This window comes from Lipotes vexillifer, unplaced genomic scaffold (assembly GCF_000442215.2).
Source record: "Lipotes vexillifer unplaced genomic scaffold, Lipotes_vexillifer_v1.1 scaffold1529, whole genome shotgun sequence".
NCBI lineage: Eukaryota > Metazoa > Chordata > Mammalia > Artiodactyla > Lipotidae > Lipotes > Lipotes vexillifer.
The window spans coordinates 126706-148902 of record NW_006784325.1 but is presented as its reverse complement, the minus strand read 5'-3'; the positions used below and the strand labels follow the sequence as shown (position 1 = coordinate 148902).

The 22197-nt window shown below is 62.8% G+C and overlaps 1 protein-coding gene across 1 annotated transcript in view; it reads right to left on the bottom strand.

Moving 5' to 3' along the window:
- Positions 1 to 22197, bottom strand: part of FBRSL1 (fibrosin like 1) — a 108456-nt gene that overhangs the window by 50282 nt on the left and 35977 nt on the right. The window contains exons 6-8 of the mRNA XM_007456689.1: positions 21603 to 21803; positions 4586 to 4690; positions 2385 to 2420 (exon numbers count right to left, since the gene is read on the bottom strand). Coding sequence (XP_007456751.1) covers positions 2385 to 2420; positions 4586 to 4690; positions 21603 to 21803 — 342 coding nt within the window. The remainder of the gene's footprint in view (positions 1 to 2384; positions 2421 to 4585; positions 4691 to 21602; positions 21804 to 22197) is intronic.

Here is a 22197-nt window from a genome sequence, read left to right as displayed (position 1 = left end):
CCCCCCCCCCCGCTGCCCTGTCACCTAGTATGGGGGTCGGGGGACGCTGTCGGGGAGAGGCAAGGACAAGCGTGACCCCTGCTGGGCCTGAGGCCCCAACTGCAGACACGCACAGACGGCAAGGGACACACCTACACGCAATGCCACGTGGCCAGACACACACACACGTACTGCATAATCACAGTTGTACATGAACAGATGCACCCGTGCCACGTCCAGTCACAGGCTCCCAGATGGACACTTACATGCAGATACACACGTGTGGCACACACCCACCTGCTACATACACAGACACATCCGGGCACCTCCAGACAGACATTCGAGAGGACAAGTCCCAGACACACACACAGATGGCCAGAGAGAAACACGTAACGCTTCTATGCGTAGGCGTGCAGCCGCATGGCCACACAGAGACACCGCCTCAAGGCACGTGCATGTGACTGACATATGTCAACACACAGGGGTACACAACACACACTCCCCTTTCACTGAGAGCCACACACAGACACGGCCCCCAACCTGAGTGGCACCCTCAGGTGTGTCTGAGGCCTCCACAGTGAAATCTGGGTCTAGAGGCAGGACTGCAGCCGCCCTGAGCTCAGCCCAGCTGGCCTCCAAACCCCAGCCCCCTGGCTCCTGGCAGAGCCGCCTGTCTGCCCCCAGCCCCGAGCCGCTGCCTGCTGGGCAAGGGTCCTCTGGGCCCGTTTCCATTCCTCCAGCTGCAGGGGCAGCCCCACCAGCTACCACACCAACTGGGCAAGAGTGCCACCAGGGCCGGGTTGACCACGCATGCCCTGCAGTGCTGGCCGGCACACGTCAGGGACCTGCGGACGCATCTGCTCACGCCAGGGCCTGGTGCGCACACGCAGGCTGCTGCAGACATGGCTCAGGAACCCCACGGCTGAGCAGCAGGCTGGGCCCCTGCCCGCCGCCATCTGTCACTCCTGTGCAGCGGCGGTACGAAGCTAAGCTGCAAGCAGCTGGCATGTTAATTACAGGTGCTTCTGCAGGAAACATTCAAAGCAGCGTTCTGGGGAGAAACCACGAATGACACATGGTGATTTGGAAGCAGAAGGGCCGCCCAGCAGCTCTGGCAAGGAGACTTGGGGCAGGGAGACCCCAGCTGCTCCGGGCATCTCAGACCCAGCGGGAGGCTCCACACAAGGCATCCCTGGGCCTAGCCTCTCGGGACTCCTGGACCCTCTGGGACTGATGCAGGCCGGTGGGCGTTCTGGCCCCCACTGTCCCCATTACCGTGCCAGCTCGCCCCCATGCCAACATGCACCACACTGCCCACCATCTCCCACAGCCCTGGTCCTGGCCCAGCTCCTGGCTTGAATGTCACTGCCAACACAGTGAGCTCCAGGGGAGGCTGGTGTGTCAGGACCGCCCAGGCCCACGGGAGGAAGGGGCAGCACGGGCCACCAACCATGACCGTGACCACAGATGAGAGCACCAAGGCTGCCCAAGGAGGGCAGAGGCCTCCCCGGGAAGACACCCCTCGGCGGCACCCGGGACCACCACCCAGAAGTGTCCAGTCCCCCCAGGTCAAAGGCTCACAGACGCTACGGCCTGGCCCGGGGTTAGAGGCAGAAGGCAGGGCTGCCTGGGCCAGCGGACCCTGGGGGTCGGGGAGCTGGGGGAGAGGACGGCCAGGGATCCATGGCTGTCCCTGCCACCCGGGGAATTAATGGGTTAATTACACACCCTATAAAAAGCCCCTGTGATTTGGAGGGGCTGCCTGTCAAACCCTGGAACTCTGGAACTCGCAGTAAATCAGGGGCTGTGGGGATGAGGCGGGCGGAGCCCAGGACCCTGCCCTCCAATGAGCCGAAACGGCTGTAAATCTGCAGAAATGGCTTTTATGGAGCTCTGGGTTTTATGGTGTCATTAACAGTCCTCCTGATACTTAAGAGGAAATGAAATAAAGTCGTGAGGAGGGGGCTGGGGAACAGGGACGGGGATCCCCCTTGGCTGGAGTATCAGGCGGCAGCAGGCCGTCCCCCTCCTGCCCTTGGGTCCCAGACGACAGCCAAGGGGCTGGGGCCGCACACCCCGGTCCAGACTCTCCGGCCCAGCCGAGTATGGTCCGGGAGATGGTGTCAGGGCGCTGGGGGGCAGCTGCTCCACGGGTGGGACCCCGACACCAAGCGCTGCCCCGCAGGACCCAGAGGCAGAGTGTCCGGCCCACCCACACTCCTCGCAGGCCAGGGCTGCAGGGCAGGACCCCAGCAGGGATGCTCCCTCGCAGCCTCTGCCCACTCTGGCCCCACCCCCACCTGCAGCACCCACCCCCCCAGCCTGGGGGCAGCGCCTGGCACGGTCGGGGCTCCTGAGGGCCAGGGCGCGGGGAGCAGACAGCAGAAGCAGGGCGGGGGACTTACGGAGTAGCCTCTGCCCGAGACCGCCCGCGCCGAGCTCTGCAGGGAGGGAGAAGAGGACAGTCAGGAACCGGCGGCCGCCCGACGGCCGCCCTCTGCTCCGGGGCCCTGAGCGGGCAGAGGCCGCCACCCCCCCGGGGCCTTTGCCGCAACTCGACCAGCCTGCGGCCACGCCGAGCGCCATGGGGCCCAGACCAGCCTGCGGCCTGGCTTGAAGACCCACACCAGGAGCCTTCCGCCCCCAGACCTGGAGATGTGGTCCAGCCCAGTGGGGTCTCCCCACGTTCCTCGGGGATGGGCTCAGCCCTTGGCCAGATCTCAGCCCCTCCCAGAGGACCAACCCCACCTTTCCACACGGGGTTCTGGGCCAGGGGTCGACCCCCTCTCTGTGCTCAGGTCGACCTTTCCCTCACCACCCACGAGCCTCCCAGGTCACAGGGTCCAGTGGGAAACCTCGGGAAGCCTTCCTGGAGGAGGAGCTGGGCAACTGGGGCCTCAGATGTCAAGATGTGGGGGTCAGCTGTGGCCTGGAGGCTGGCAGCCACCCCAGAGGTCCTGTGAGGATGACCCCAACGATGCTTGATGGAGCTCCCTCTGGTTCAAAAGGGCATTTCGGATCCGACGAGAGAGACCAGTCAAGTGCATTTCACCAGCTCCCCAGGGCTGGCGGTGGTCACCAGGGCTGAGCCCTGAGGTCCAGGCGGACAGGACATGGTGACCGGGCAGGTGTGTGTGCGGGGGACACTGGCGCATTCAGCGAGGCCGGGCTTGTCTGAGGTTTGTGGGACCCACAGACCAGGGTCCAGACCGCACTGAGGTCCAGATGCCAAGATTCTTCTGGGAGGGGTGACCACTGCAGCCTGGACCACTCTGCTCTGCTCAGCTGAGGCCAGGCCACCCCTCCCCTCCCCAGGCAGACCCTGGCCGGCCCAGGCCAGCCCCTGGGGGTCTGCCAGGCCGAGCTCACCGCAGTGGGGGTCCCTCACTACCAAGGGTGGCCCAGTCCCAGGCCCTGCTGATGGGGGTGGGGAGGGTGCCATAATTGCCCCCAAGCTTGCGCCCTCACGCCGCTGGTGCTGTGCTCAGAATCGGTCTCCGTTCATTTACCCCGGCTGGCAATTAGAGGAGTTCGAACTAGGGCAGCCCCCGCGGCCCCAGACAATTACCAGCCTATTTTCCCATCTTGTGGCAACAAGATCGGAGCCGGGCAATTAGGCCCTCCTCCCGGCCTCCCGTGCCCGCCCTCCCCCAGCCCCCATTTATATGATAATGAGAGACGACTCGTTCCATTTAGCCCTGCAGAAAACCCATCTCTACTCTGCGGCCACTTCTGCAGCTGGGGGTCAAGACAAAGGCCTCTTCCTGGAGCAGCGCCTCCTCCTGGGGCCCCTCTGTCCCCACCCCTAGCCCTTACATCACCTGCCCATCCCCTTCTCCATGGTCCAGGGAGACCCGGGGGGCCCTGGAGGGCTACCCAGCACCCCCACTGTGGTGGGCCAAATCCCAGCGGGAGCTCCTGTGTGTTGCCTGCCTGGGTCATCCCCACACTGGGCCCCAAGAACACCCACCCTGGGACCTGAGCTCAGGGACCCGTCTTTTAGGCAGGACACCGAAGGGTGTCCCCAGACCCAGGCCAGCTTGTGCCTCGGCGGGGCACCCTCCCCTCCGCATGGGCCCCAGTGGCTGCCTCAGCATCCAGGCAGAGAGCTGGACTGCTGGACACCCACGCCACTGCCAGCCTGAGCTGACAGGCTGGTCCACCTGGGCAGGTGGGAGTGCTTCCAGCTTGTTCCCTGAAGTTCCAGACCTACTCACCGGGCCAGGGACGGAGACTCCCCCTGCCCTTCTTAATAAACACATCTGTGGGAGGCATTCCCCATCCACATCCCTGCCAGCTGCCAGCCTGGCACCAACCCCGAGCCTGTCCCCAGCGGGACACAGGACCTGCGCCCCAGCACGGTTGCCTCTGTGGGCGCCTGCCAGTGCCTCATCGTTGCTCCTCATTTAAATCCCTCCTAACGGGGAAGCCCTAATTAGTGAAAAATCATGTTTTAATGAAGGCAGATGCTAATTGTGAGCACAAAACCCTCAATTGAGACTCTGGGCCCCTAAGCAAACGGCTTGCAGTGTCTGAAGGTTGCGGGCTGGTCTGGCAGTCGCCCCAGGGACCCAGAAATGCTCCGGTGAGCGGCTGGGCTACTCACGTCACTGAGCTGGTCCCGAGAACTGCTCCTCCGGGAGCTGGTGGCTTCTCGGACGCTGTCGCCGTCACTGTTGTGGTCGCCCCCTCTGGACACCGTGACCTTCATCTGGGGAACGGGAGAGACGGGCTCAGCAAACACCCTGCAGGGTGGGGCCGGGGCACAGCCAGGCTCGGCCTCCTCCCCGCTCCGCGACCAGGTCCCTCTGGGCTGAAGCCTGGGGCGGGGGCGCCAGGGGCAGAGCCAAACATTTACAACCCACTACCGCCCATTCCTACCCAGAATGGGAAAGAAATGCCTCAGAGAGCAAAGGGCGGGCACTCAGCAGCATAAACTGCTGCCAGCTCTGTCTGTCCTTTCCTCCCGCTGGTCCAGTGGACGACTGTAAAGAGTCCGGATGGCGAGCGGGCCAATGGGCCACCCTGCCCTTTTCCACTCCACCAGGGCCGGTCATGGGGCATCAAGACAGGCTGGCGGCAATTCACCCCCGCTCCTGGCATGCACTTCACTCCCGGGCCTCTTCAGTCCTCACCACAACTCAAGGTGGGCAGTCAGGGCTGCAAGGTCTGCAGAGCCACTCCCCGCTCTGTGTCCTAGGGCCATTACTCAACCTCTCTGTGCCTCAGTTCTGTCATCTGCAGAACGAAGCAAGTAGTACTCACTAGGACAGGTGCTGCCATGTCATATATCTGCCAGAATTTCTGTAGACCTGGTGGGCCCTCAGGTCTTTGCTCCTCACACAAAATCCCTGTTAGATGCTCTGTGCCCACTTTACAGATGAGGAAACCAAGGCCTAGAGAGGTTAAGTGACAGTGTGGAAAGTGGACCCAGAATCCTGCTTGCATCTTTCTTTTTACTCGGAAATAGTTTCAAACCTCACAAAACTGCGGGGCAGGGATGCACATCACAGCCCCAGACCTCCACCCTCCCAGGCCCAGGAAGTCACCACCCCTGAACCAGGCCAGCCTCCACCCATGTCTTGCCAGCTCCTGGTACCCTCCTGGCAGGACCCACTGAGCTCGGCCATCCCACCACCTCCCGGTCTCTCCAGCCTCCCTGTGTTGGAACATTCCCACAGCTTCGTCTGGACACGCACCGACAGCCCAAACCTTCGTCTGCGTGTCTGACGTCTCCTAGCAGTACACCGAGGCCGTGGTTTTCGGCCTGCACACTGCCTAGCACCCGATGACCCCTGCTCCAGGGGCGGCCACTGTCCCTGTGGGGCAGCTTGGGGGCCGTGCAGGGCGTGCTAACGTCCTGCCCTCCTATCCACCCCCAGGCCTCCCAGCCCAGTGCACAAGCTCGCGGAGCTCAGGAGCGCTCAGAACCTGCGCCACGACGGGGTCAGGCAGGCCCAGTCCTCCACACCCAGCCGTTTTGTCATAAGCATCCTTCAGCCCCGGAGACCCCAGCCAGGGCGGAAGGTCAGGATGGGTCAGCAGGGTGCACCAGCTATGCTCTGGAATATTCTCGAGTCCCCAGGAAACCCCCTTATGGCCTGAGCCCTTCTTCCTGCAGACCCCAGGGTGGGCTCAGCCAGAAGCCTCTCTCGAGGCAGCCCCTCAGAGCCCCTGCTCCCCAGGCCAACCGAAGCCCTGAGATGGGGCACAACTCCCCAAAGCCACAGGCCCCTCCCTACATTGTTTGCCCAGCAGAGTGTAATGACAAAACACAGAACCAGTGACCATCCACAGTCCGGGCCTGGGTGCAAGGACCCAGGGGAGGGCAGCCCCTCCTGGGAAGCTGGAACAGCCACAGCCGGGGGGAGCCCACGCCTCAATACCACCCTCGCTCCCCATGGCAGGCCCAGGGTGGGGTTCCAGTCCTACCCCGGGCAGGAGCACCCCCACCGTGAGCCCGTGGCACCCCAGCCTCACTGGCGCCATCGTGCTCAGCCAAGCGGTGAGTGCGCAGCCCCTGGGCCAGCGCTGCCTCTTCCGACTGCGCTTGAGCTTGTCTCCTCCTCTGTGAAATGGCGGTGCCGGCAGAGCCCTGCACAGGCACTATGCGGTAAGAGGCTCTGCTTGTGAGCCGGAGCCCTTCTCCAGCACCGAGAAGCCACCAGGTGTCCCTGTTGCCCCCCAGCGGGCTCTAACTGCCCCGCAGGGATGAGCCTTTCTTGCCTCTGGACCCTGTGACAGGTCTCACCAAAAGGAGGGAATATGGGAGCCTGGGGGACCTTCCTCACTGCCTTGCTGGCAAGGAGCCTCTGCAAGAAAACAAATGCCCTAGTCCAGTGGTTTTCAAAGTGGGGTCCCTGGACCAGCGGCAGGAGCAGGACCCAGGAGCTTGTTAGCAGTGCAAGTGCGCACTTTCAGGCCCCACCCCAGACCTGCTGCGCCGTCAGGCCCTCTGGGGGATTCTGCTGTGGCTCCAGCTGAGACTCACAGCTCTGATCATTAGTAATCACCCCCATGAGCCCCACACTCACTGCTGGGGGACAGTATTTTGGGTTGGGCTCGGAGCAGGGTCCCTGCCCAAGAAGAAGAAGGCTGGACCCAGAGACACTGCAAGGACGGGAAAGGCCTGGCGCAGGGCCGCTGTGTATATTTGTGCAGGTTGCTCACTGCACAAGGACACCCAACGAAGCGGAAGGGGAAGCAGAGGCTGAAGAACAACCCCCACACAGCTGAAATGTGAGGAGGGAGGATGCCACATTCCACTTCATACATTCACACAAGTTGTCTCCTCTCTAAGCTGGGCCTCAGAGAGGATGCCTTATCCTGACTCCTCGGTGGTGCCCTGCAGAGGGGGACAGGCTGGGGTCTGTCATCCTTCCTCAGGCAGTCGGTTTTAGCTCTGAAAGCCCCATTTCCCAGAAAATCCTGTAAAACTGAGTCCTGTGCCCTGGGAACCACCCCAACCCTGGACTGGGATGGTTGGTCACCTTCTCTTCCTAGGCCAGGACGCCAAACAGCCCAAGCTGGGGTCTGGCTGTCCTGTAGCCCTGTCTGCTTCCTAGAGGCTCAGAAACGCTGCTAGCCAGCTATGCCAGAAGGCCAGGGATGCCATGCCTCCATTTCTAGCTGGAGCTGGAGAGATAAGATCAGATTCCCCGGGCACTGATTGTCCTGGGAGGGCAGCTGGGAGCCCCTGTGCCTGTGCCCACCCCTGGGCCTTGTGGTCTATCCATCTGCCCATCCATCCATCCTTTATCCATCCATCCTCCCTTCCACCTATCATGCACCATCTATCCATCCACCCACTCATCCATCCATCCATCCATCCATCCATCCATCCACCCGTCTACCTGTCCACTCACCCATCCATCCGCCCACCCATCCATCCATCCATCCGTTCACCTATCTATCTATCCATCCATTCACCCACCCGTCGTCCACCCATCCATCCATCCACCCACCCACCCAAGGCTTACCGAGTGCCTATGAGCTGGCTCTGTTCTGGGCAATGAACACAAACAGACTCCCCTGAAGCCCACAGAGAGGCCAGCACGTGGTTGGCAATGGCCACAGGTGCTTTGAAAGGACAACAGCAGAGAAGAGCAAAGAAGGGTCGCCAGGGAGGGCTTCACTGAGAAGGTGACACTCTGAAAGGTGAGGAGGTGGGTCACGAGACTATCGGGAAGGGTGGGGGACGGCACTGCTGGGAGCAATGAGGCTTTCCGCGAGGTGTGCAGAATTCCTGAACACGCCACAATTGGCTTGCGCGAGATGGCACACCACCAGAACGTGTCCTCAGGCTGGCGGGGCCAGCACTCCCCTTGAGACGGGTGGATATGTGGAAGCAGGGCATTGCTCTCCAGTTGGCAGGGTCAGGTCACGGCCCTCAGAAGGGTGGGGAGAGGACACTTCCCTCAGACCAGCAGGGTTAGGGCCACCACCCTCAGACTGAGGCACCCCAGGAGCACCTGGGGTCCTGGGCTTTCTGGCCAGCAGGGCTCCCCTCCCCGCCCGGGGTTCTGTGGCACAACCCAGGAGGAAGCGTCTGTCTCCCAGGCCGGCCGCCAAGCGCACTTGGCCACAGAGAGGCAGCATGTGGTTCCATTTGGTGATCAGACCCCCAGAGTGTGGGGAGTGGGTGGCCAGTCCAGGGGGTGCGGCTGAGAAGGGGATCAAGAGGTGGGACCCAGTGGTGTCCCCAGGCTGCCCCTCAAGCTGCACACAAGGTGGCTTCCCCCTGGTGGGGGGGAGGAAACGCCCTGGGCCTGGGATGCCCTGGGGCTGGCTGGGGGCGCCAGGCACCCGTCTCTCCAGCAGTGAGCAGGCTCACGGGGACCCCAGACCCTTCACAGACCAGCACCCACCAGAGCACACAGATACGGGGGTGACTGAGAGCCCCTGGACGGACCCGCGTGTACCTATCCCGGCCTCTCCTGCCCACATCCCGACCATCGCCCACCTGCTCCTGACACCTGCCCAGCGCCCCGCACGCACACCACCCTGCCGAGACCCTTGGCTGAAGCAGAGTGCACACAGGGCCCCCACGACCCCTGGAGCCCTGCCGTGCAGACGGAGCAGAGGCGCCCTCCCTCCGCACACCCGACTGCTGCGCGGATGCAGATGCACGCGCCACCTCTGGCGACAGTGGGGTGGCGGCCCTGGAGCTGTGCAGTGCACAACCCGGACAGCCACACGCGACAGCCCCTGCAGGAGCTCACGCCCCACCAGACGGTTCTGCCCGCAGACGAGCACCAGCCCGTGGAGCTCTCAGGAGTGCACACGAGCACACACACATTCTCAGGGCCTCTGGGCTCTGCCCCGTGCCTCTCCCCGCTGCCCCCCAGGGGTGGGAGGTGCCCTCTGACCCACGGCTGGTCTGCACTGGCCTCCAGGATAAGGAGAGACCCACTTGGCCTCCACACCTGTGGGCCTGGGAGGGGAAGGGGTGGAGGATGGCCTAGTGCAGACCCTGGGGAACCCTGAGAAGGGGGCTGCGGCTGAGGCCACCCAGAGTCTCCTTCAAACCAGTCAGGGGACAGGCTCTGAGGGGTGGGGCAAGGGTCAGGCACATCCCAGCGAGAAGGGAGTCAGGAACAATGCCGCCATGGCCAACTCCACGACGCCCCTGCAGAAACAGGCTCCCGACAGCCCAGGCACCCCATCCCGTGTCCACTCAGCGAACACGCACAAACACGCACGTGCACACTCCCGGCCTCTCCGTGCCGGGGCCACACGGCAACCCAGGCCTGTGGCGGAGGCCCCCTCCTCCTTCACTCCCCACTCCTCCCAGCACCCCGATTTCCTCTCAGGGACCACCCCCTGTGCAAACCAAGCGCTCCTGGGCCCTCCAGGTGACTCCCCTGGGTACCTCAAGGACGAGTGGGCAGCCATAGGTCAAGCCCATGGCCCTGACTGGCCCCCGCGGGCTGGACTGGGAGGCCGAGCTGCGCTCATCCATGAGAACCCATCTGCCTTCTCGCCCCCACTCGCGGCCCCTGCTCGTTCCAGCCGATCCCCAGTGTCCAGTGCGTTCTGTGGGCTCCGAAGCCTTCCATGATTCCTCGGAGCAGGTGCCCGGCACAGCTAAGTGGGGGGCGACAGCCTGTCCGGTTCACCTGAAGCCTGGACTGCAGCAGGGTCCAAGGCCCAGGCTGTGCCGGGGATGGGGCCCCCCTCCCCATGGTGCCCCACCCCCTAGCCCCTCTGTCACCCCTGCTACATCAGTGCCCCAGGGCTGTAAACCCAAAGCTCTGCCCAGGAAGCCCCTTGCCGCCCAGACTACTCGCTCTGTACCCCGTTCCCTGTCACTCAGGGGGCCGCCTGACCCCACTGAACCTGCACCCCGCCCGGCCTGGCACGTGACAGCAGTGAGGCCATCACATACTTTACTCTGTTCAGCCCCCCGCCCCCGGCCCCGCCCTCCGAGCTCCACGTCTGTGCCCTACCTCCCACTCTGGGGAGCCGGGGCTTCGGGCAGGGCCATAGGGCAAGGCTGGCCCAGGGAGGGGCCCTTCTCACAGACCGTGCAAACACACCCACAAGGGGGCTGGTGGGCGGGTCTGACGCTGGGGTGGGCGAGGAAGGCCAGGCCCCCCGCCCCACCCGACAAGGCGGCCTGCACGGCCTCTCCTCCGCATGCGCACAGCACCCCCCCCAGCTCTGCGTGGAGGACGGTCACCCCAAGTGCAGCATTGCAGGCTGGCGTCCGCGAATGACAGCAGCGCCTGCTGGTGAAGTGTGGTACTGCGGCTGCCGGGTGACCCGGGGAAGCGGGAGGGAGGGGGGCGGTTCTCCGGGCTGCGGAGGCTCCAGAGGCATGGAGTCAGCCCTAAGGAGCCCCTGCTCTGGGCGTGGGCCCTGCTTCTCCCAGGAATCCTTCCCGACGCTCCCTCCACTCCTGCGTCACCAGGTGTCCCTCTGAGAGCGAAGCAGGGTCGCTGGACCGCAAGTGCCCAATAGGCAGGGGCTGTCCTAAGTCCCCACTACCTGGCATGGGGCCCGGCACAGTGGGGAGGGGTCCCACGGCCAGCACAGGGTCAGGGAGCGAGCTGCTGCCCTCGGAGGCTGGCCACCCCTCCCGCTGCTCCATGTCCTTCCCCTGGGACTCGGCCGGGTGGACAGATGGACCGGCGGGTGACGGATGGATGGACAGATGGGGGATGGAGACGTACAACAGACTGTATACGGGATGCTGGCTGAGTTGAGGCTACAACCCGAGGAGCCAGCAGGCTCTGGGAGCTCTATGTAAGCGAGTGCATGTGAGTGTCCGCGACACCCTGAGTGTGGTCCCTCTTGCTGGGGGACAGGGGTGGTGTGCCGTGTCCTGCCCCCAGTCGTGCCAGTGGACTCTGGGTGTGTGTGCCACCAGAGCAGGGTCCTCTGGGCTCCATCTCACCTCCACTCTTTGGCTGAGCCACTCAGCCTGCTCCACTGCTGGCCCCATCTGTCTGCTAAGTCAAGCCACAAGCACCTCCCCGCAGCTGCCCAGCCCTCCTCCAGTGTGAACTTTGAAAAACGTAACTCAGCTCACGTCACTGCGCAGCTTAAAACCCCCCAGCGGCCCCTCTGTGGGCGAGTGGCACTCACACTTGCCCAGGCCCTGCGCCACCCCCATCCCAGGGTACTGGCCAGCTGGCTCCTCGTCACTTGGGCCTCAGCTCGGGTCATCTCCTGGGTGAGGCCGCCCCGATCCCCTGGTCTAAAGCAGCCCCCTCCCGTTTCCAGGCAGGCCTGTTGTCACCCCCAAATCTCCCCACTCCTGTCACGCCTGTCTGGAACTCCAACGGGTGTCGTAGTCACCGAGGCATTCCCGGGCCCAGACAAGGGACTGACCACAGAGCCCAAAGAAGTACACGCTGAACCGGCTGTGACAGCGCGGCGGGCCGGGGGCGTGGGGTGGGTGCCGGCCGCGCCCCAGGCGTCCACTCCCCTGCGCCCTCCTCCCAATAGCGCCCCTCAGCAGGTCCCCCATGCTCCGTCCACGTGAGGGTCCTGTCCAGGGTGGGCGCCTGTGTTGCAGGCCGCCCCGGCACCCAGCCTGCTGCTCCCTAGGCTGCAGGCCCCGGGCACAGGCGCCAAAGCCGCGGAAAGGCCAAGCACTCTGCCCTTAGGCCCTGCCAGGCCGCCGGATTCCCCCCGCAGGATGGGGCCAGGTGAGCCTGCCAAGGAGGCCAAAGCTGAGCCTCGCCCGGCCAGGCCTCACCCAGGAGGCGGGAGGAACCCTTCTACAGGGAATAACGATAAAGCAGTAACCACAGTAAGAGCAGTAAACAAGCAGACCTAGCACGGACCGTGCGCGCCAACTCAGTTTTTCATCTCAGCAACCTGAGGCGCATGCAGTATCGACAGCCCCACTTTACACACGAGGAAACAGGCCAACTGAAAGGAGGGGTCCTTGCCTGGGGCCACTGCAGAGCCTGGGCGCCTAACCCTGGAACTGCACCTCCGCGTGTGTGGTCCCAGCCAGGCTGGCGCAGAGCCCACGATGACGATGAAGGCATGATGGGGGGGGGGGGAGAGGATGAAGAGCGACCCAGGAAAACCCCCCGCGGCTGCCCCTCCCCGTAAGCTGCAGCCCAGGCCTCAGAACAGGTGGAGGTGGGAGAAACCATCCACATTAAAGGAGCCAGGCATTTACAGCAGCTAGCCAGGACCCAGAATGGTTCTGACTTTAAATTGACTCACCGAAAACCCTTAGGGAGGGATGTCATTACCCCACTGTACAGATGAGAAAACTGAGGCACCAAGGGGCAGTCACCTGCCCAAGGCCACACCGCTAGTAGGTGTCAGAGCTTATTCCCGACCACAATGCTCGTCTGCCAGAGGCCAAGTGTGAATCTTCTGGAAGGACTCTACCCGGCCCAGTCTGGACACTGCCTTGTAAGTGATTAGAAAACCCCTAAACAAACCGGTAAACAAATATGGGCCCAGCCGACAGGTGTGATGGTGAGGAGGATGGACGGGCCAACGTGGAGTGCGCCCAGGACTCTGCAACTCTCTGTCTCACTCTCGGCGTTTACCAAGGCTCCAGGGGCCCAGCCCTCTGCCAGCCTCGGGGTTACCAGGCCTGGCGGAGGGGTGCAGATGAGAAACGGGTCATCGCCACACCGCAGAAGGGTGAGCTGAGAAAGAGGGGCACGGGGGACTTCCCTGGTGGTCCAGCGGTTAATTATCCGCCTTCCAATGCAGGGGACGCAGGCTGGATCCCTGTTCAGGGAACTAAGATCCCACATGCCGCGGGGCAACTAAGCCCGCGTGCCGCAACTAGAGAAGCCCACGTGCTGCAGCGAAGGCCCAGCACAGTCAAAATTAAAATTAAAAAAAAGAAAAAAAAAAAACGGGAGAGCGGCACAGGCACAGGGGAGGGAGGGCGTGCGCGGAGGGGTGGGCGGCGCGGGAGCTGAGCCACAGGGTGAGTGAGCTGGGAGGCAGGCTGCGGGGGGAGCAGGGGGAGCTCAGGCCATATCCAGGAGCCAGGACTTCCTGAGGGTGGAGGGGACCTTCCAGAACGCTTTCAGCAAGGGAAGGGCATGCTCAAATGAGCTCCTGAGAGGAACCTTGCTGCCCGCAGACAGGCAGGGAGACGGGGGCCGGCCAGCTGCTGCTGTCGTCTTCCACGGGAAGGTCAGGGTCAAGGGCAGAGACTCTGGAGCCGAGCCGCCTGGTCTGAATTCTGGCTCAGCCACTTTTCCTGCTTGTCTTGGGCAAGTTAAGGAGACATTTCCTCGTGTTGCTATCGCTGTTGCTGCTTGTCTTTTGCCTCAGTGGCCTCGTCTGAAAATGGCACTAGCAACACGCTGCCTCACGGGCGTGGTCGCTGCACACAGTCCCTGGGCCGACTGTGAGGTCAGCTTCTCTTTGCTGGTGAGATGGTGGTGGGCTGGCCATGACAGGTAGGCACGGCATCCGGTGACAAAGTCAGTTTCTTTAACAGGTGCAGGACTATTCAGATCACCTATTTCATCTTAGGTCGGTTTTGGCAAGTTGTATTTTTCAAAAAACTTGTTCATTTCACCTAGGTTGTTCAATTACTGGAATAAAATTGTTTCTGTGCCATCCTTTCCATGTCTGTAGCACCTGCAGTGGTATTACCTTTTCCGTTCCTAACGTTGGTAATCTGTGTTCTTTTTTGCCTGATCAGTCTTAACTAGGGAGTTCTCAATTTTGTCGATGTTTTCCGAGAAACAATTTTTGGCTTGATTTTCTATTTTGCTTTCTGGCTCGCTAATTACGCTCTCGTTTGTATTCGCCCCTCCTCTAGGATACCTTCCTCTTCTCTTTCTAGCTTCTTCAGGTCACTGATCTTGAACCCGTCTTCTTTTCTAACGCGAGCACTGAAGCTGGCGGTCTCACTCCGAACGCTGCTTTAGCTGCACCCCACACATTCTATATGGTGAATTTTTGTTTCCATTTGAATCTTCTAATGAAACCCTGCTCAGAAGGCCAGGTAGGAGGCAGAAGCAAAGGACTGGCCTGGGTAGGGGAGTGAGCAGTGGAAGGTGACTCCCCGTTTCTGGCCCAATCACCGCAAGGCTCCCCACCGAAGTGCGGGGAAGCTTTAGAGCTGTGTTCTGGCTTGTTCTGGCTCAGCGCGGGGGCTGTGGCATCTGAGTGGAGGGTCTCGACCCTGGATACACAGGCCTGGTGCTCAAGGGGAGGTTCTAGGCTGACACACGCCCGGCTTTGCGGCCCAGTGGTGAGGGGTCAAACCAAGGCTGGCTGAGCGAGAGAATGAGGAAACCAACAAGAGAAGCAAGTGTGGGGAGAAAGTGAACTTGGGAAGCTCACCTCCCCACCCTGCCGGCTCTGAGACACACTGGACCAGTCTGAGGCCAGTCTCAACTGAGAAGGGCTGCATAAGGGCAGAGTAAGATACACACTGCCTTTCCAAGACTTGGTACAAAAATACACTGGAATATCCCATTGACAATTTTCATACTGACTACATGTTGAAACGATACTACTTAGAATATAGCCGTCCCTCGGTGTCCGTGGGGGACTGGTTCCAGGAGCCCCCTGCAGATACCGAAATCCATGGTTGCTCAGGTCCCTCATATAAAATGATGCAGCCCAGTCAGCCCCCTGCGTCCGCGGATACACAGAGCTGACGGTACGTGGATCTAAAATATATTAGAGTTAATTTTGTCTCTTCTCTTCATACTTGTAATGTGGGTCCTATTACAGTCCTATCAAAGAGTGTGCTGCTCCAAGCGTCGCCTGCAGGGTCAGGACCTGCCTTTGACAAGGCCCCTGGGACCCCTCCAGGGGTTTGGGCGGTGCACCCCTCAGTCTCAACCTCCCCAGTCCCACCCCTGGGACAGGTGTCTTGCCAAGCCCCCCAGGCAAGGGCAGGTGGCTGGACATGGACATCTCTTCCTTAGCACCCTGCCGGCTCTGAGACACACTGGACCAGTCTGAGGCCAGTCTCAACTGAGAAGGGCTGCATAAGGGCAGAGTAAGATACACACTGCCTTTCCAAGACTTGGTACAAAAATACACTGGAATATCCCATTGACAATTTTCATACTGACTACATGTTGAAACGATACTACTTAGAATATAGCCGTCCCTCGGTGTCCGTGGGGGACTGGTTCCAGGAGCCCCCTGCAGATACCGAAATCCATGGTTGCTCAGGTCCCTCATATAAAATGATGCAGCCCAGTCAGCCCCCTGCGTCCGCGGATACACAGAGCTGACGGTACGTGGATCTAAAATATATTAGAGTTAATTTTGTCTCTTCTCTTCATACTTGTAATGTGGGTCCTATTACAGTCCTATCAAAGAGTGTGCTGCTCCAAGCGTCGCCTGCAGGGTCAGGACCTGCCTTTGACAAGGCCCCTGGGACCCCTCCAGGGGTTTGGGCGGTGCACCCCTCAGTCTCAACCTCCCCAGTCCCACCCCTGGGACAGGTGTCTTGCCAAGCCCCCCAGGCAAGGGCAGGTGGCTGGACATGGACATCATCTTCCTTAGACCCACCCCCCCCCCCCCACTCTGACGAGTTACTAGGGGTGTCTTGCGATCAATGCAGCCCCTGGCTGGGGGGAGGCGGGCCAGCCAGACGTCTGTGCACACCAGACACACGCTTGCCTCTCCTAACATACTGGGGGACTGAGTCACGTTCCGTGTCTGCTGGGACAGAGGCTTCACGGGGCGCGGGTGATCTGCTTCAGTCGGGACGCATCCTCAGTGTCGGCGCCTTAGGTGCTGACGACGTCCCTGTGCGGGGAGCGGCCGGTCCAGGGGCCTGTCCTCCCCAGAGTGTCTCCCACGTGAAGGAGTAGACCTCGTTGGGAGTGACCAGGCGTTCACGTGTGGAGCACCTCTGTGCTCAGAAGAGGTGCGTGCACACGCGCACATGGGGAAGGCCTGCGCACAGCAGCAGACAAGAAATCTTCCCCAGGAAACTGCCAGCCTGGACTGGGTGTCCCAGGTGGACGCTGGAAGTGGCGTGCGGTCCCCTTTGAGGGCCAGGGACTCATCAGGGGTCACCCACGCTCACCTCCTGGGGCTGCCCTGCCACCCACTGGCTGAATCCCAAGGGGTCTCGTTAGTAAGCACCTGCACAGTACGCTCCATCTCTGGCCGCTTTTGGACGGACCACCTGGTCACCCCTCCCTCTTCAACCTGGCAGCAAATCACAACCACCACTGCCCTTGCCCATCACAGGTTTAACAGGGGCCAGGCGCCGAGTAGGGGCTCCTGCCCAGAAGGTGCCTGTCCCCTCCCCACGGCCCAGTCTGTAGAAGGGGAGGTGGGCTGCAGGGCCGGAGGTGAGGTCCCAGTAGAGCACGGCGCCCAGGCTCTGGTCTCCGTCCGAGGGCTCCCTGGGGCAGCATGGGGCCTCCCCCAGAACCCCACGACACCCCCAAAGACTCACTCCAGCCCCACCCACCAGGCTGGGCTGCCCTACTCTCCCTATGACGGGGTGGGCCACACCCCACAACCCTGACCTCGGGGCCAGGTCAACTGCCAGGGCCCCAAACTCTGCCACCAGGCCATGCAGAGCCCACACAGCTGTGTCCTTTGGCCAACAAGGTGAGTCATCAAATTAGAATTAGCCACCAAAGTTTCAAAAATCACTGAATCCACAGAAAAACCCAGGTTTCCAGTTGTTCGCAGAAACAAAGACCTGGCCACACTGGACCTATATTTTCTCATGGCAACACGGGTCCCCCAGGACACGACACACGCAGCCCAGTCCCCTCCATGGCCAGCGGGTGCCTTGCCAAAGTGCACGTCCCTCAGGGTCCCAGCACTTTGAACCTGAGGCCAGCCGCAGCCATGCGGAGCCCCGTAGGGGTTAGAGGGCCCCTGCAGGTTCAGGCACAAGCCAAGCGCCTTCCTCAGCAGCGATCACACAGGGAACAGCCCCACCCCAATCACCTTGGAGCTCCCCCACGGCCGGGGCCCTTCTGGAGGGGAAGGAGGGCGGCCCCAGCCGTGGTGTCCCTGTGGGCTCAGCCCTCTTCCCCACCCCGCTTTTGCCATCAGAGATGGTGCCCCGAGAGTCCTGTCTCCCCCACTAAGTGGCACCCAAGCACTGCAGCCAACATGCCCAGAGCAGAAAGGCCTAGAAAGGCAGCAGCTGCACCCGTCCAGTCCTGGCCTGCCCTTGCCACGCCCAGACAAGAGCACGGGGCCGGGGGCGTGGGCGGTGCAGAGATGCTCACGCTGCCCCTTGGGTTGGGAGTTCAGGGCACTGGGAGGGAGGGGGTGGCCTGAAGCCTTGCCACCCTCAGTGCATGACGACAGGGAACAGTGGGAACGAACGTGAAGGGTCAACAAGACCTCAGAAGCGCCTTCAGTGGCATCTAGAAAAAGACCCCTTCCAGAGCCGGGGCTCCGAAACAGGACAGGTGGAGCTGGTCCATCAAGGAGGCTGCCAGGGAGGCCTGGAGCGTGATTATGGCGAGCTGAGTCCCCCCAAGCCCACACCATGTGACGCAGTGAGCCAGGTCCAGGCCAGGCACCCCCTCCCCTGGCTCCTCTCCTGCAGCTCAGCCGGAATGGAATGAACGACAGGCAAGTCCAGATGTGCAGAAAACCACTTGTCAGAGTAAAGCACTTCCAGTACGACACATACTTTGTTAAATTACAAACACTGATGCTGTTATAAAAATAATGGCACAGCACTTTTTATTTTCTTTAATCAGAAAAATAAGCCCCATGTTTCTGGGAGGGAGACCAGGTATCTGTAGGCTCTGCTCTGGGTGTCAGGACCCCCGGAGGGCCAGGGTCCTCACGACCAAGCAGGGAGGAAGGCTCGGGTCTGGAAACCGGGGGGCACCTCCATGGCCTCCATGAGCCGGGTCGGTATTAGAGGTGGCTGTCACAGCCAGGTGAGACTGGGCGCACAGAGCACTGCGTGGGAGCCTGGCCAGGGCACCCCTGGTGGCCGACGCTGCTCTCCAACCTTGTGCCCAGGACTCCAGGAGCACTAGTGCAGGGCTGCCCTGAGCCAGAGGTCAGGGGCAAGGGGTGGTGACCCTTGAGCGCAGGTGCGGGTTGGGTGGGAGTGGGGGGAAGCAGAAAAAGGTTTGTAGTGTGAGGTCTGTCCTGACCGGGTACATCCTAGGGGGCCCAGAGCCGGAAAGCTGTAGGGGACGAGTGGGATGCTGGGAGGGGACATTCTGGGAATGGCCTCAGGCCCTGCAGGCTTTCTTGGTCCAAAGCTGGGGGGGTGGACAGGAGACTGCCCCCGGCTTCAGTGCTCAGTCACTGGGGTGGCAGAAGAGTCCTGAGGGGGAGCCTCTTGTCTCACCAGCAGTTGATGCTCAACCACAGACAGCCCTGAGCATCCCTCGTGTCCCCTCTCCACAGACACAGGACTCTAGAGCTGGGCAAACATCACCCTTTGCAGAGGGAAGCAGCAGGACCTCAGGCCTGGCTCTGGCTGTGCCCACATTCTGCCTGGTGGGGGACGGGAATGCACACTGGCCAGATGGGGTGGGGCCCAAGGAGGGCAAGGCCTACAGCTGGCACGCCCCCCAAAATCACACACGCACACACTCCACGCACAGGCAGACACTTGCAGACCACACGCCGTGTATATGCACACACAAACTCACACACTGGCTGGGCAGCACACCCGGGCACGCAAGTCCAACATTCAAGGACACGTGGGCACTTTAGAGGCACAGAGAGATGCTAAAGGACCCCCCACCCCACAAGCCTGAGCCCTTGGGGGTGGCTGTGTGCTCTCTCCCGGGCGCGTGCACATCACAGAGCAGCGGGCACGGCAGGGGCCAGCCTGGCGGGAGGTGGGAAGGCGCTGTGGTCCTCTCCTCTCTTCCCGGCGTGGGGGGCCTCGGCTCGGTGGTGGCCCTGCAGGGGCTCCCGTCTCTGCTGAGCCTCAGCCTCCAGCCGCAAACGGCCCGGCCTGTCCGGAGAAGGCCTCCGGCCAGTCTGACAACACATCTCAGGCCACAGGCTGAGGGGGCCTTGGCCCGGCCCAGCACAGCCACACCTGGGGTGATCTGGGAAAATGGGCGTCAGGCTCCAGGGCTCACAGATGGGGCCTGGCGGGCCACTGCAGGGGTGGAGGATCGAGTCCGTCGTGACCTCAGGGGTCGGCAGGGTTGGCCTGGGGCCAGGAGGGAGAGCTGGGGCTGATGGGCGCGGACCAGGTCCAGCAGGGACTGCCGTGGTTGGCTCGGGGGCCCCAGGAGAGGCCGGCGGGGTGGGGCTGGCCGGCCCAGGAGTGACGGACGCTCAGGTATGGGGAGTAACGGCTGGGGCTGGCAGGGCTGGCTCGGACCCAGAAGTGACCGCAGGGGCTGGCAGGGCTGTTTTGGGCCCAGAAGTGGCCGCTTTCGTCGGCACGGCTCTTCTGGGCCCAAGAGTGGCCGCTTGGGCGGGTGAGGCTGTTCTGGGTCCATGAGTGGCCGCTTTTGTTGGCACGGCTGTCCAGGGCCCAGCAGTGAAGGCTTGGGGGGGCCAGGCTGCTCTGGGGTTTCGACTAATTGCTGAGGCTGACTGAGGCCCAGGAGGGACCGCCGGGGGCGGCTGGGCTGGCCCAAGAGGGACCTTCGGGGCTGGCATGGGGCTAGGGACAGCCGCCGGGGGCAGCAGCACTGGCCCGAGAGTGAGCTGGCAGGCCGGCGACGTGGGCGCAGCACGAGGAGTGACTGTGGGGGCCGGCACCGCTGTCCTGAGGATGCCCTGCTGGGCTGGCCACGGAGACACGGGCCCATCCACGACCGCGTGGGCCAGCAGCGGTGCCAGAGGGCCAGCAGGGACCGACAGAGGTGGCACGGGGCCAGAACAGACCGCAGGGGCCGGCAGCGGTGCCACGGGGCCAGGATGGAACGCAGGGGTCGACAGAGGTGACACGGGGCCAGGAGGGAGCGCAGGGGCCGGCAGCGCTGCCACGGGGCCAGGAGGGAGCGCAGGCGCCGGCAGCGCTGCCTGGGGGCTAGGAGGGCCCAACGCGGCTGGCGGGGCTGAGCCGGGAGTGACCGCTGGGGCCGGCAGGGCTGATCTGGGGCTGGAAGCAGCTGCTGGGGCCGGCAGGGCTGACCTGGACCCAGAAGTGACCGCCGGGGCTGGCTGGGCTGTCTTGGGCCCAGAAGTGACCGCTGGGGCCAGCTGCGCTGACCCGGCAGTGGCCGCTGGGGCTGGAAGGGCTGCCCAGGGTCCGGGAGAGCCCGACGGGGCTGGCAGCGCTGACACGGGGCTGGGAGTGACCCCTGGGGCTGGCTGGGCTGGAGCTGCTGCTGGCGCTGGGCCGGGCCGTTCTGGTCCCAGTGGTTGGCTGGGAGCGGCCCCCCTTCTGGGGAGCACACCTGCATGGAAGAAAGAGCACGTGTCCACCTGGGCAGGTGTGCCTGTAGACCCCCCATCCAGCCCAGGCCCCTGAGACATGCTGCCCCCTCACCAGCATTCCAATCCCCAAGGGAGTTGAAAGTGGAGTGTGAAACACCAAGAAGAACCCCTCTCTGAAAAGAAGGCGCAAACCAGTGAGTCCCTGGAGAGGAAAACAGCTGTAGTGCTGAGCCAACACCTAGGACAGAACCCTGTACCCTGGGAGAAAGCCCCTGGCCCCAGTCTCCCTGCCCCATGCCAGCTGGGCTCTGGGTGACAGCAAGGAGGGCCCCTCCCAGCGGGGCTGCTCCTTGCACCTGGTCCACCAACCACAACTGACGTGACTCCCTCCCTGTCTCGCAGACCCACTGCGTTTCGCGTAAGTTTAGCACATGGAGAGCACCCAGCAATGAGCCTGGTCCCCACGCGTTACAGACACGCTGGACACCCCACAGTCGGCGGAGCCTGACAGACGCAATGGGGAAACGGGGCCAGCCTATCAGCGGGTGCACCCTCCAGTCCCGCCTGAGCCAAGCACCCCCTGCCCCCAGCTCCTGGTTTCCTGGCCTGGTTTGCCTTTCTCTGGCTGTGACCCACCCCCCCCACCCCGGGGGGTCTCCTGCCTCCACTCGGAACCCTCAGACTGCCGGCAGGCGGCTGCCCCCGGCCCCAATCCACGTGTGCCCCTAATCCCACGCCCGACAACGATGGAGCACGTTGCCAGGCAGGCCCAGATGCCGATGGGCGGTGTCCAGGTGCTGCTGTGGCCCCCAGGCCACCCGCGAGCCCCTGGCCCAGAGTGGGAGGGCCCAGCTCACCTGCCGGGTGGGCTGCAGCGGGGCCTTCTCCTCCCCTCGGTCGCAGGTGGGCTCCAGGTCCTGCTCGGAGCTGCCTGCCTCCGGGGGCCGCCCGTTCTCACCAGGCTCTGCAGACGGGCAGTTTTCTGACTCACGGGGCTTCTTGACAAGGCGACGTTCCCACTTCTCCTTCCGCTCGTGTGGCTTCAGGGCCATGTCCTTCTGCGGGGTGAGGAAGGACAAAGCCAGTTCATCGGCGGTGACACGATTCCAAGTGCTATCCCACCAGTGACACCACGAGAGACCACGCTGTGCCGAAGGTGGGCCCTGGGCATGTGACAGCACCTACCTGGAGGTGCCACTCCCCGCCACCCCCCCGCAGTGGGCTGTCAGGCTGCCACACCTCGGGAAGGAGCCTCCCATCCTGGGAGGGCCACATGAAGGGGAATGAAGGGAGATGGGTGAACGGGTAGGCGGCAGACGGGTCTGATGAGTGTGGGTGGGCCTGTCAGGACTGGGCGTTTGGGGAGGGTGACTGGGGCGAGTTTCCCAAGGAGCCCGGCCAGTAACGTGGGGCCCTGATCCTTGGCCCAGTGTGAGGCCTCACCCAAGCTCA